The sequence below is a fragment of the Vulpes lagopus genome, chromosome 23 (assembly GCF_018345385.1).
Source record: "Vulpes lagopus strain Blue_001 chromosome 23, ASM1834538v1, whole genome shotgun sequence".
In the NCBI taxonomy this organism is placed as follows: domain Eukaryota; kingdom Metazoa; phylum Chordata; class Mammalia; order Carnivora; family Canidae; genus Vulpes; species Vulpes lagopus.
The window spans coordinates 47,502,831-47,517,033 of record NC_054846.1 but is presented as its reverse complement, the minus strand read 5'-3'; the positions used below and the strand labels follow the sequence as shown (position 1 = coordinate 47,517,033).

Sequence of the window (14,203 nt, the reverse complement as noted above, 5' to 3'; positions counted from 1 at the left end):
CATTTTCTTTACTCTGATGTTGATACTCTCCAAGTGCCTTTACTGAGTATCTGTTAGTGTGAACTTCCTTCAACATTTGTCTCATTCTTGAAACATGGTTTAGCTGCAAATACAAGTTCTAGGCTGACAGTTGTTTTCTTTACACACAATAAAATAGCTCACTGTCTCTGGCTTTTATTGCTACTCTTGAGGAGACAATTATCAGTCCAACTCTTGTTCCTTGGACGGTAATCAGTCTTTTTTCTCTGGCTATTCTTAAAAACAGTATCACCAAGGTATAAACTAACATACAATAAACTGTCCATATAGAAAGTGTACATCATGAATTTTAACATTAACCCATGAAATCATCATCACAATTACAATAAATATATCAACCCCCAAAGTTTCCCCTTGCCTCTTTACTTCCACTCCTCACCCCACCCCATTCCCATGCTACCCTTGGTCTGCTCCTTGTCACTATAAATAAGTTTGCCTGTTATAAATAGAGTCATATTTTATGTACTCATCTGTGTCTGGCTTCTTTCACTCAGCACAATCATTGTGAGATTATTCCATGTTATTTGTGTATCAGAAGTTCATTCCTTTTCTGTAACTATGTGAGGTGATAGATGTTATGTAAATTTATTGTGATTACTTCACAATATATACATATATCAAGTCATCATGCTCTACACCTAAAACCAATACAATGCTGTATGTCAATTATGTCTCATAAAACTAGAAAAAACAGCTCATTTTTTCAGGTCATTCCTTTTTAATTTATTTATTTATTTATTTATTATTTATTTATTTATTTTAGGTCATTCCTTTTTAATACTGAGTTGCATTCCCTTGTATGGATGTACCACCATTTACCTACTGATTGATCTTTGAGTTATTTCTAGTTTCAGCTTTTACAAATAAACCTGCAATGAACATGCATGTACAAGTCTTCGTATGAACATATGCTTTCACTCCTCTTGGATAGGAGTGGCTGGAGGTGTTTAATGTTTTAAAAAATTGCCAAACTATTTTTCCAAGCAGTTATACCATTTTACATTCCCACCAGTAGGTGTTATGGTTGTTCCAATCCTGAACACCTGATATGGTCCATCTTTTAAATTTTAGCCATTCTAAAGAGTTTAGAGTAGGAGCACCTCGGTGGCTCAGTGGTTGAGCAACTACCTTTGGCTCAGGGGGTGATCCCGGGGTCCTGGGATCGAGTCCTGCATTAGGCTCCCTGCAAGGAGCCTGTTTCTCCCTTTGCCTGTGTCTCTGCCTATCTCTCTGGGTCTTTCATGAATAAATAAAATCTTAAAAAAAAAAGTTTAGAGTAATATTTCATTGTGGTTTTAATTTCCATTTTCTCCTAATGACTAATCATGTTGAGAATCTGTCCATGTGCTCACAATGCCATCCACACATCTACGTTAGTAAAGTGTGGATTCACATCTTTGCCCATTTTTAACTGGCTCTTTGTCTTATTACTAAGTTGTAAAAGGTCTATAAATTCAAAATGCAAGTTATTTACTGTACGTATGGTTTGTAAAATTTTCTCTCAGCCTGTGGCTTGCCTTTAAATTTTTGGAACAATGTCAGGGCACCTGGGTGGCTCAGTCGGTTAAGTGTAAGACTCTCGATTTCAGCTCAGGTCATGATCTCAGGTCATGAGGTCATGCCCTGCCTCAGGCTCTGCACTCAGCACAGAATCTGCTTGAGGATTCTCTCTCTCTCCCTCTCCTTCTGCCCCCCCCTTCCAATCTCTGTCTTTTTCTCAAATAAAATATTTTTTAAAAATCTTTTAATGTTTTTAGAAGAGCAAAATTTTTTACTGTTGATGAAGCCCAATTTATTAACTTTTTTCTTTTTTTTTCTTTTTCTTTCTTTTTTTTTTTTTTTTATCCTCCTTAAGAAATCTTTAGCAAACCTGGGTGGCTCTGTCGGTTGAGCATCCAACTCTTGATTTTGGCTCAGGTCATGGTTTCAGGGTTGTGGGATCAAGCCCTGGGTAAGGCTCCACACTCAGTGAGGACTCTGCTTGGTTTTTCTCACCCTCTGTCCCCTCTCCCTGATCACGTACTTTCTCTCTCTCTAAAATAAATAAATAAATATTGTAAAAAATCTTTAGCAAACTCAAGGTTACTAAGATTCTCCTCTATATTTTGTTCTAGGAGTTTCAGTTTTAGCACTTCCATTTAGATTTGTGATACATTTTAAGTTAATCTTGTATATGGTGAGAAACACAAGTCAAGTTTTGCCTGTTTACTACCATTTATTGAAAAAATTATACTTTTTCTATTGAACTGCCTTGGCACCTTTATCAAAAATCAATTGGCTATTAAATGAATAAGTCAGAGGAATAAAAGGCACAGCATAAAGAATACAGTCAATGATATCGTTACAGAGATGAAACAGGACAGGTGGTATCTACACTTGTGGTGAATACAGCATCATATGTAAACTTGTCAAATCACTAAGTTGCATACCTGAAGCTAATGTAACATTGTGTCAACTATGCCCAAATTTAAAAAAAAGTTTTTAATAAAAAAAATTCCATTGGCCATATATGTGTGGGTCTATTACTGGACTGTTTTCTATTCCATTCGCTTTAATACCATCAGCATTCTATTGTGATTATTGTAGCTTTATAAGTTTTTGAAAGCAGGTAGTAAATAAATCCTGCAATTTATTTATTTTTTTCTAGTATTTATTTTTAAGTAAGCTTTACACCCAACTTGGGGCTTCAACTCACAACCCCAAAATCAAAAGTCGAATGCTCCACTGACTGAGCCAGCCAGGTGTCCCTGTTATTTTTTAAAACTGTTTTGACTATTTTAAATTCTCTGTATTTGCATATAAACTTTAGAGTCAGTTAGCAATTTCTACCAAAAAATAAATTAAAAAAAAAAGCCTACCAAGCCTTCTGGAATTTTTTTTTTTAAGATTTTATTTATTTATTCATGAGAGACATACAGAGAAAGAGAGGCAGAGACACAGGCAGAGGGAGAAGCAGGCTCCACGCAGGGAGCCGGATGTGGGATTCAATCCCAGGTCTCCAGGATCAGGCCCTGGGCTGAAGGCGGCGCTAAACTGCTGAGCCACCCAGACTGCCCTGCCTTTTGGAATTTTTATTGGAAATGTGTTGAAGCTTAAAACAAACTGGGGAGACTCAGTATCTTAATATCATGCCTTCTGCTCCATGAATACAGTGTATCTTTATTTCAATTTTCTTTCATTTCTCATGCAGCAATGTTTTTCAGTGTACATACTAGCTATTTGGCTCCCTAGAGGGTCTTTTCATTCTGCACTCAGGCTATCCTCCTAACCATCACAGAATGTACAGGCACACAGAAACAAATATCGAACCACATTGAGGGAATGCAAGGAACCCTATGGAAAATAGTATTAATCAAGTCATAAATTATATTCCACTTTTTTTTCATTTCCTTCCTCCTACAGAGGCATACACTCTATTACTTAATATATATATTTGCTGATGTTCTTTTAATATGTATGTTTGATATGCATTTACTTTTTCTTATCAACTTTATCCAGGAATAATTTATATACAATAAACTGCTTTAATTTACTGTATACAATATGAAGAGTATTGACAGTTGTATACATTCACAAAACCACTGCCATCATCAAGACACAGAACATTTCTATCAATCCCAAAAAATTCCTATACCCTTTTGCAATCCATCCCTCATTTCACATTTCATCGAAGGGAACAATCTGCTTTTAATAACTAATAATTAGTTTGTATTTTATATAAATGTAGTCATATAATATGTACTTTTCTTGGTCTGATTTCCTCTGCTCAGAGTACTGTTTGACATTCATCCACGATGTTGCATGTATCAAGGCTGTTCCTTTTCATTGTGAAATGGTACTTCACTGTGTAAATATACCACATTTGTTTATCCATTCACCTGTTTATAGACATTTAGGTTGGTTTCCAGTTTAGAGCTCCTGGGAATAAACCTGCTTTGAGCATTCACGTACAGATCTTTATGTAGTCATCTGCTTTTATTTTTCTCAGGTAAATATTGAAGAGTGGAGTACTCTGTCATTTGGCAGGTATATGTATAACTTTTTAAGATACTGCCAAACTGGTTTCCAAAGTCGTTGAACAATTTTACATTCACAACAGTAACAGGAGAGATCCATTTATTCCATATTCTTGCTAACACTTTATCTTTTTCTAAAATTGAAGTCATCTTAATTGGTATCTAATGTTACCTGTGGTTTTAATTTGTATTTCTATAATGAGTAACAATGTTGAGAATTTTTTCCTGTGTTTATTGGCCATTCCTACATCTTCTTTTGTAAAGTGTCTCTTTAAATCTTTTACCCATTTTGATTAAGCTGTTTACCTTCTTATTAACTTACGAGAATTTTTAAATATATTTTAGATACAAACATAGGCATGTGCTGAATATTTCATAACTGAATATTGTATGTACAAGTACTGAATATTCATTCCCATTCTATGGCTTGTCTTTTCATTTCCTTAGTGGTGTTTTTTAAAGGGCAAACATTTTTAATTTTGATAAAGCTTAATTTATAAAATTTTAATTTTATGGCTCATGTTTTTTGTACCCTAAGAAGTCCTCGTATGCCTGTCTTTTTAATTTATAGAAAAATGGCATTGTGTTGTTTCAGTTTTTACTTAAACTATGTTTTTAACGTCCCATCCATGTTGTTTTGTGTATATTGGATCTGTTATTTCTAACAGCTGTAAATCATTACATGATATAAATACCCTACTTTTTGCCTATTCACCCCTACCCCTAGGATGGAAGCACACTCATTTTCCAACTCCCTGGACACACAAATAATGCATGTAACTGTTAAGTGCCATGGGATGGATGGATGGATATATATATATATGACATATATATATATATCCATATATATGGTATATATACATATATATCATATATATAGACTTGCTGAGCTAAATGACATGTTGATTAATTATTACAACTGTGCTCCAGAATGGCTTTGCTAGCCTACTTTCCCTCCAGCAAAGAATACTGGTTACTATATTCTCACATTCCTACCAACACTTGCCATTATCCAGCTAACTATTTTTTGTCAGTCTAAGAGATATAAAGTAGTATCTTGTTAATAAATATTTTAATATTTGTTATAGCCCACAAGTTTGAATATCTATTCCTATGCTTAGCCTATGGGTTTCTTATTCTGTAAATTCTTTGTTCTAATTCTTTGCCCATTTTCTTTCCTTCTTTTTTGTTTTAGATTTATTTGAGGGTGGGAGCAGAGGGAAAAGGATAAGACTCCATGCTGAGCACGGAGCTGCAGGGGGCTCGATCTCACAACCCTAAATTACAACCTGAGCCAAAATCAAATCAGTGGCTTAACTGACTAAGCCACCCAGGCACCTCCTCTCTGCCCATTTTCCACTGGAAATGCTGCCTTTTTCTTCTTAATTTGCAGGAATTCCTTGTGTATTCTAAATATCAACCCTAGCAATTTTTTTAAAATTTTAGTTCCAGTACAGTTAACATACAAATATTGAAGTTTTTGGGGCGCCTGGGTGGCTCAGTTGACTGGTCATCAGCCTTTGGCTCAGGTCATGATTCCAGAGTCCTGGAGTCAACCCCCACGTCGGGCTCCTGCTCAGTGGGGAGTCTTCTCTCTCTGCCTCTCCTCCTGCTTGTGCTCCCTCTCTCTCGAATGAATAGATAAAATCTTTAAAAAAAATAATTAAAATGCTCTTCTCCCAGCATATTATCTGCATATTAACTGTCTATGATGTCTTCAATGACATAAAAATCTCAATGAACATTCTGTGCACACTTGGAACAAATGTATAGTCTGGCATTATTTTGTAAAGTGTTCTATAAATGTCAATTAGGTAAAGGTAGTTGCTTAGATCTTCTATATCCTTACAGATTTTTGACCTGTTTTATTAATTACTGAGAGAAGGGTATTAATATACTTGAGCATCACTGTGGATTTGTCCCTTTCTCCTCCCTAGGCTTAATTAACAGTTTTTGCTTAATGAAGTTGGATACTTTCTGAGTAGGCACATACATATTTATGTATGTCTTTCTGATAAATTGCTTTTTGACCATTATGTAATGACACTCTGCAATCTCTTATAATACTCTTGCTTAAGGTATGTGCTGAAACTAATATAGCTACGTCAGCTTCTCTATGCTTATTGTTTATTTTCCTTCCTTTTAATTTGAACCTGTTATGGTATTTGGTTTTTTGTAAGATTTATTTATTTATTTTCAAAAGAGAGAGCATGTGGTGTGGGGCATGGGAGCGGAGGAGAGACAGAGAGAGGGAAGGAGACACTCAAGCAGACTGGGTGCTGAGTGCAGAGCCTGATGCAGGGCTCAATCTCACAACCCCGAGATCACAACCTGAGCTGAAACCAAGAGTAGGATGCCCAACCAACTGTGCTCCCCAGGTGTCCCTACTTTGACCCTTTTTTTTTTTTAAGATTTTATTTATTGAGGATCCCTAGGTGGCTCAGCAGTTCAGTACCTGCCTTTGGCCCAGGGCATGATCCTGGAGTCCCGGGATCGAGTCCCACATCGGGCTCCTGGCATGGAGCCCGCTTCTCCCTCTGCCTGTGTCTCTACCTCTCTCTCTCTCTCTCTATCATGAATAAATAAATAAAATCTTTTAAATATAAGATATGTTTTAAATATAAGATTTTATTTATTTATTCATGAGAGACACAAAGAGAGAGGGAGAGACATAGGCAGAGGGAGAAGCAGGCTCCCAGCAAGGAGCCAGATGCGGAACTCGATCCCAGGACCCCAGGATCACGACTTGAGCCAAAGGCTCAATCACTGAGCCACTCAGGTGTCCCTAAGCCTGTTTTTAAACTTAAAATATAGGTCTCTTATATCAAAACATACATCATGCTTTGTTAACAATTTTGACAATTTCTGGCTTTAGCTGGAGCTTTAATACATTCACATGTAAATGTAACTGTTGATACTCAAGAGTAAGTCAACTATCTTACCATTTGTTTTTCATTTCTCTCATCTGTTTTGTGCTTTTATATTGCTATTTAATTGCTTTCTTTGGGGTTAACTAAATTTTTTTTAGTGCTTTTTATTTCTTCTTCGGCTTCTTAGATATATATTTGGGAGGGGATTGTTGTTGTTTTTATTAATTTTTTTTCTAGTAGTTGTTTTACCAAGGAGTTCTATTAAGGAATACACATCTTTACCTTATCAGAGTCTATGTAGAGTCAATATAATACCTCTTCATATCGGACAGTTCATTCCTCTTATTTTAACTCTTTCTTCATCTTACACACAACATTCCTACTTCCCACTTATTTTTCACAAATGTAATAACCTTACAACATAAGGTTCCATTTAGCTCCTCTCTCCCCATTCCTTGTGCAAATTTTGTCACAGCTTACTTCTACATATATTCTAAACCTCATTCTATGTGGTTATTATTTTTGCTTTAATCAACTGTCTTTTAAGCAAATTTTAAGAAAAAACAGAAAAGAGCCTTTTGTATTTGCCCATTATTTACCTTTTCCAGTGATCTTCATTTTTTCCTATAGATCCAAGTTTCCATCTGGTCTCCCGTCCTATTGTCCCAAAGGACATCCATTAGTATTTTTTATAATGCTGTCTGCTAACAACCAATTCTCTTTTATTTGAAAAAATACCTTCATTTCATCCTTGTTTTAAAAGGATATTTTCAACAGATAAAGAATTCTGGAACAACAGGTGTTTTGGTATTTTTCTTTCAGCACATTAAAGATCTTCATTGTGTTAACTCCACTATTTATGATGAAGGGTCAGTGGGATTTCTTACCCACATATATAACGTTTCTTTTTCTCCACTTTCAAGATTTTCATGTTAGATTTCAGATGCTTGACTATGATAAACCTAGATTTTCCCAATATTTATCCTTTAAGTTTGCTGAGCTTCTTAGATCTGTTAAGTCAATTGTTTTCACCAAATTTAGGAAGTTTCCAGACATTACATCTTTAATTTTTTCCTGTCCAATACTCATATAGATCAGATAATTTTATATTGTAACACAGCCCCCTGAGACGATTCATTTTTCTTCAATATTTTTTCTTTCTGTGATGGGATAATTTTTATTGCACTCCAGTTCACTGACTTCTGTTATATTCAATCTACTGGTACATGAAATCTTCATTTTCCGTTCCTATACTTCTCAGTACTATAATTTGCTCCCTTTTTAATGGTTTTCTCTCCTGAGACTACTTAACTGTTCACTGTATTTTTAATTCTTTAAATTACTTATAATAGCTACATTGCTATGTCCAATATCTGAGTCATCTCATCTATAGACTTTTTCATGAATATGGGTCACAATTTCCCGTGTGTTTGTATGTTTGGTAACTTTTAACACTGACCACTGTGGATATCGCTTGAAGAAACTATGAATACTGACCACTGTCAGTTTGTATTTTAATAAGAATTTTAAAAATCTTATTTAAATTCAATATAATTACCAAATAATGTATTATTAGTTTCAGAGATAGAGGTCAGTGATTCATCGGTTTTATATAACACCCAGAACTCATTATCTCACGTGCCCTCCTTAATGTCTATCACCCAGTTACCCCATCCTCTGACCACCTCCCCTCAGTTTATTTCCTATGACTAAGAGTTTTTATGGTTTGTCTCCCTCTCTGATTTCATCTTGTTTTACTTTTGCCTCCCTTCCCCTATGATCTTGTTTCTTAAATTCCACATATGAATGAGATCATGATAATCGTCTTTCTTTGATATACCTTTTTCACTAAGCATAATATCCTCCAGTTCCATCCACATCATTGCAAATGGCAAGATTTCTTTTTTTGATGGCTGAGTAGTATTCAACTGTATATATACCACCTCTATATCCATTCATCTGTTGATGGACATCTGGGCTCTTTCCAAGTCTGGCTATTGTGAACATTGCTGCTATAAACACTTAGGGTGCAGGCACCCCTTCAAATCACTACATTTGTATCTTTGGGGTAAATACCCAGTAGTGCAATTGCTGGGTCATAGGGTAGCTCTATTTTCAACTTTTTAAGGAATCTCTATACTGTTTTCTGGAGTGGCTAAACCAGCTTGCATTTCCACCAACAATGTAAGAGGGATTCCTTTTCTCTGCATCCTCACCAACATCTTGCTTCCTGACTTGAGAGAGAGAGAGAGAGAGGCAGAGACACAGGCAGAGGGAGAAGCAGGCTCCATGCACCGGGAGCCCGACGTGGGATTCGATCCCAGGTCTCCAGGATCGCGCCCTGGGCCAAAGGCAGGCACTTAACCGCTGCACCACCCAGGGATCCCTCATTGTGGTTTTGAATTGTATTTCCCTGATGCCAAATAATGTTGAGCATTTTTTTCATGTGTCTGTTGGCCATTTGCATGTCTTCTTTGAAGAAAGGTCTGTTCATGTCTTCTGCCTATTTCTTGGTTGGGTTATTTGTTCTTTGGGTGTTGAGTTTGAGAAGTTCTTTACAGATTTTGGATAAGTAGGGCAGCCCAGGTGGCTCAGCAGTTTAGCGCTGCCTTCGGTCCAGGGTGTGATCCGAGAGATTCAGGATCGAATCCCATGTCAGGCTCCCATGGAGCTTGCTTCTCCCTCTGCCCGCCCCCCCACCGCCTCTCTCTCATGAATAAATAAAATATTTTTTAAAAAGGATTTTGGACAACTAGCCCTTTATCTGATGTGTCATTTGTAAATATCTTCTCCCATTCTGTCAGTTGTCTTTTGGTTTTGTCACCAATTTTCTTTGTTGTGCAAAACCATTTTATCTTGATGAAGTCCCAACAGTTCATTTTTGCGCTTGTTTCCCTTGTCTCCATTTCCCTTGCCTCTGGAGACGTATCTAGCAAGAACTTGCTGTGGCTAAGGTCACAAAGGTTGCTGCCTGTGTTCTCCTCTAAGATTTTGATGGATTCTAATCTCACAATTAAGTCTTTCATCCATTCTGAGCCTATTTTTGTGGATGGTGTGAAGAAATGGGCCAGTTTATTCTTCTGCATGTGGCTATCTAATTTTCCCAACACTATTTGTTGAAGAGACAGTCTTTTATCTATTGCAATAGATATTCTTTTCTGCTTTGTCAAAGATTAGCTGACCATAGAGGGTCCTTTCTGAGTTCTCTATTCTGTTCCATTAATCTGTGTGTCTGTTTTTGTGCCAGTACCATACTGTCTTGATGATTACAGCTCTGTAATGGAGCTTGAAGTCCAGAATTGTGATGCCACCAGTTTGGGTTTTATCAACATTCCTTGGTTATTCTGGCTCTTTTCTGGTTCCATACAAATTTTAGGATTATTTATTCCAGCTCTGGAAAATAAGTTGATGGAATTTTGATAGGGATTGCATGGAATGTATAGATTGCTCTAAGTAGCATAGGTATTTTAACAATATTTGTTCTTCCAATCCATGGGCATGGAACGTTTTTTCAGGTGTTTGTGTCTCCCTCAATTTCTTTCATGAGTGTTCTATAGTTTTCTGAGCACAGATCCTTTGCCTCTTTGTTTAGGTTTATTCCTAAAGTCATCTTATGGTTTTGGGTGCAATTATAAATGGGACTGACTCATTAATTTCTCCTTCTTCTGCCTCATTGTTAATGTACAGAAATGCAACTGATTTCTGTGCATCGATTTTATACCCTGCCACGTTGCTGAATTCCTGTGTGAGTGCTAGCAATTTTGAGGTGGAGTCTTTTGGATTTTCCACATAGAGTATCATGTCATCTGTAAAGAGTGAGAGTTTGACTTCTTTGCCAACGCAGATGCCTTTTTATTTCTTTTTGTTGTCTGATTGCTGAGGCTAGATCTTCTGGTACTATGTTGAACAACAGTGTTGAGAGTGGACATCCCTGCTGTGTTCCTGACCTTAGGGGAAAAACACTGTTTTTCTTCATTGAGGATATTTGCTGTGATCTTTTTGTATATGGCTTTTACGAGATTGAGGTATGTTCCCTCTGTCCCTACACTGTGAAGAGTTTTAACCAAGGAAGGATGTTGTACTTTGTCAAATGCTTTTTCTGCATCTATTAAGAGGATCCTATGGTTCTTGTCCTTTCTTTATTAAAGTAGTGTATCACAGATTGATTTGCAGATGTTGAACTACCCTTGCAGCCCAGGAATAAATCCCACTTGGTCGTGATGAATAATCCTTTTAATGTACTGTTGAATTCTACTGGCTAGTATTTTAGTGAGAATTTTTGCATCCATGTTCATCAGGGATATTGGTCTATAATTCTCCTTTTTGGTGGGGTCTCTGTCAGGTTTTGGGATTAAGGTAATGTGGGCCTCATAGAAAGAGTTTGGAAGTTTTCCATTTCTTTTTTTGAAACAGCTTCAAAAGAATAGGTATTCACTATTCTTTAAATGTTTGTAGCATTCCACTGGGAAGCCATCTGTCCCTGGACTCATTTGTTGGGAGACTGTTTTAATACTGCTTCAATTTCCTTGCTGGTTATGGGTCTGTTCAGGTTTTCTATTTCTTCCTGTTTCACTTTTGGTAAATACATCTCTAGGATGCATCCATTTCTTCCAGATTGCCTAATTTTTTGGCATATAATTGTTCATGATATGTTCTTATAATTGTTTGTATTTCTTCAGTGTTGGTTGTGATCTCTCTTCTTTCATTCATGATTTTATTTATTTGGGTCCTTTCTCTTTTCTTTTTGATAAATCTGTCCAGGGGTTTATCAATCTTATTAATTCTTTCAAAGAACCAGGTCTTAGTTTCATTGATCTGTTCTACTGTTCTTTTGGTTTCTCTTTCATGGATTCTCCTCTAATCTTATTTCTCTTCTCCTCTAATCTTTATTATTTCTCTTCTCCTGCTGGGTTTAGGCTTTATTTGCTGTTTCTCCAGTACACTTAGGTGTAAGGTTAGGTTGTGTAGTTGAGACCTTTCTTGTTTTTTGAGAAAGGCTTGACTGCTAAATATTTTCCTCTTAGGACTGCCTTTGTTGCATCCCAAAGGTTTCAACAGTTGTATTTTCTTTTTCATTTGTTTCCTGAATTTTTAAATTCTTCTTTAATTTCCTGGTTGATCCATTCATTCTTTGATAGGATGTTCTTTAGCCTTCATGTATATGAGTCCTTTCCAAATTTCCTCTTGTGATTGAGTTCCAGTTTCAAAGCATTGTGGTCTGGAAATATATAGGGAATGATCCCAATCTTTTGGTACTCATTGAGGCCTGATTTGTGACTCAGTATGTGATTTATTCTGAAGAATGTTCCACGTGCACTTGAGAAGAATGTGTTTTGTTGCTTTAGGATAGAATGCTCTGAATATATCTGTGAAGTCTATCTGGTCCTGTGTGTCATTCAAAGCCCTTGTTTCCTTGCTTATCTTCAGTTTAGGTTATCTATCCACTGCAGTGAGTGGGGTGTTAAAGTCCCCTACTATTATTGTATTATTATCAGTGTGTTGAATTTTGCTATTAATTGCCTTATATAATTGGCTGCTCCCGTGTTAGGGGCATAAATTTTCATAATTGCTAGATCTTGTTGGGTAGAGCCTTTAATTATGATATAGTGTCCTTCCTCATCTTTCACTACAGTCTTTGGTTTAAAATTGAATTTTTCTGATATATGATTGCCACTCCAGCTTTCTATTCATGTCCATTAGCATGATAAATGGTTTTCCACCCCCTCACTTTCAATCTGGAGGTGTCTTTGGGTCTAAAATGAGTCCCTTTTAAAAATTAATTAATTAATTAATTAATTAATTAATTAATTAAAATTAGTCTCTTGCAGACAGCATATTGATGGATCTTGCTTTTTTAATTCAATCTGATAACCTGCATGTTTTGATTGGGGCATTTAGTCCATTTACATTCAGAATATGAATTTAGTGTCATTGTATTACCTGTAAAGTCACTGTTTCTGTATGTTGTTCTGTTCTTTCTGGTCTATGTTATTTTGGGGCTCTCTTTTCACTTCACCTCAAGGATCCCCTTTAATATTTCTTGCAAGGCTGGTTTGGTAATCACTTTTTTTTTTTTTTTAATTCTTTTAGTTTCTGTTTGTCCTGGAAGCTTTTTATCTATTTTGAATGACACTCTAGCTGGATAAAGTATTCCTGGCTGCATATTTCCCTCATTTAGCACCCTGAATTTATCATGCCAGTCCTTTCTGGCCTGCCAGGTCTGTGGATAGATGCTGCCAGTCTAATGTTTCTATCCTTGTAGGTTATGGACCTCTTGGCAAAGCTGCTTTCAGGATTTTCTCTTTGTTTCTGAGATTTCCAAGCTTCACTATTATATGTTAGGGTGCTTATCTATTTTTATTGATTTTGAGGGGGGTTCCCTGTGCCTCCTGGACTTGGTTGGATACCTGTTTCCTTCCCCAGAGTAGGGAAATTCTCTGCTATAATTTCCTCCAATCTACCTTCTGCCTGACTCTACTCTTCTTATAGGATCCCAATTATTCTAATATTGTTTTATTTTATGGTACCACTTATCTCTTGATTTCCTCCCTCGAGATCCAGTAATTGTTTATCTTTTTCTCAGACAGCTTCTTTATTCTCCATCATTTTGTCCTCTATATAACTAATTCTCTCTTCTGCTTCATTTATCCTAGCAGTTAGAGCCTCCATTGTATATTGCATCTCACTAATAGCCTTTTTTATTTCGACTTGAGTAAATTTTAGTTCTTTCATTTCTCCAGAAACGGATTCTCTAGTGTCCTCTATGCTTTTTTCAAGCCTAGCTAGTATCTTTATAATCAATATTCTGAACTCCAGTTCTGACATCTTACTTTTGTCCATACTAATTATATCCCTGGCAGTCAGTACTGCTTCTTGTTCTTTTTTTAATTTTTATTTTTTTTAAGGATTTAATTTATTTTTTCATGACAGACACAGAGAGAGAGAGGGGCAAGGACACAGGCAGAGGGAGAAGCAGGCTCCATGCAGAGAGCCCAGCGTGGGACTCGATCCGGGGACTCCAGGATGATGCCCTAGGCTCAAGGTAGTGCTAAACTGCTGAGCCACCCAGTCTGCCCTCTTGTTCTCTTTTCTGAGGTGAGTTTTTCCATCCTTCATTTTGTCCAGAGAAGAACAGATGAATGAGAGAACAAAATACTGAAATGGCAACAACCCCAGAGAAATATACACTAAGCAAATCAGAAAAGACCCAAAATTGAAAAATAAATAAATAATAAATAAAAACAAAGAGAGAATATAATCAGACAGAGGAACAGAAAC

At 36.4% G+C, this 14,203-nt stretch overlaps 1 protein-coding gene across 2 annotated transcripts in view; it reads right to left on the bottom strand.

Moving 5' to 3' along the window:
• ST3GAL3 (ST3 beta-galactoside alpha-2,3-sialyltransferase 3) overlaps window positions 1-14,203 on the bottom strand; it is a 196,108-nt gene that overhangs the window by 149,675 nt on the left and 32,230 nt on the right. The window contains exon 3 of one of the 2 annotated variants that reach the window (XM_041738151.1): window positions 7,525-7,582. The exons of the other annotated variant lie outside the window; for it this stretch is intronic. Coding sequence (XP_041594085.1) covers window positions 7,525-7,543 — 19 coding nt within the window. The 5' untranslated portion in view covers window positions 7,544-7,582. The remainder of the gene's footprint in view (window positions 1-7,524; window positions 7,583-14,203) is intronic. 2 annotated transcript variants of the gene reach the window in all.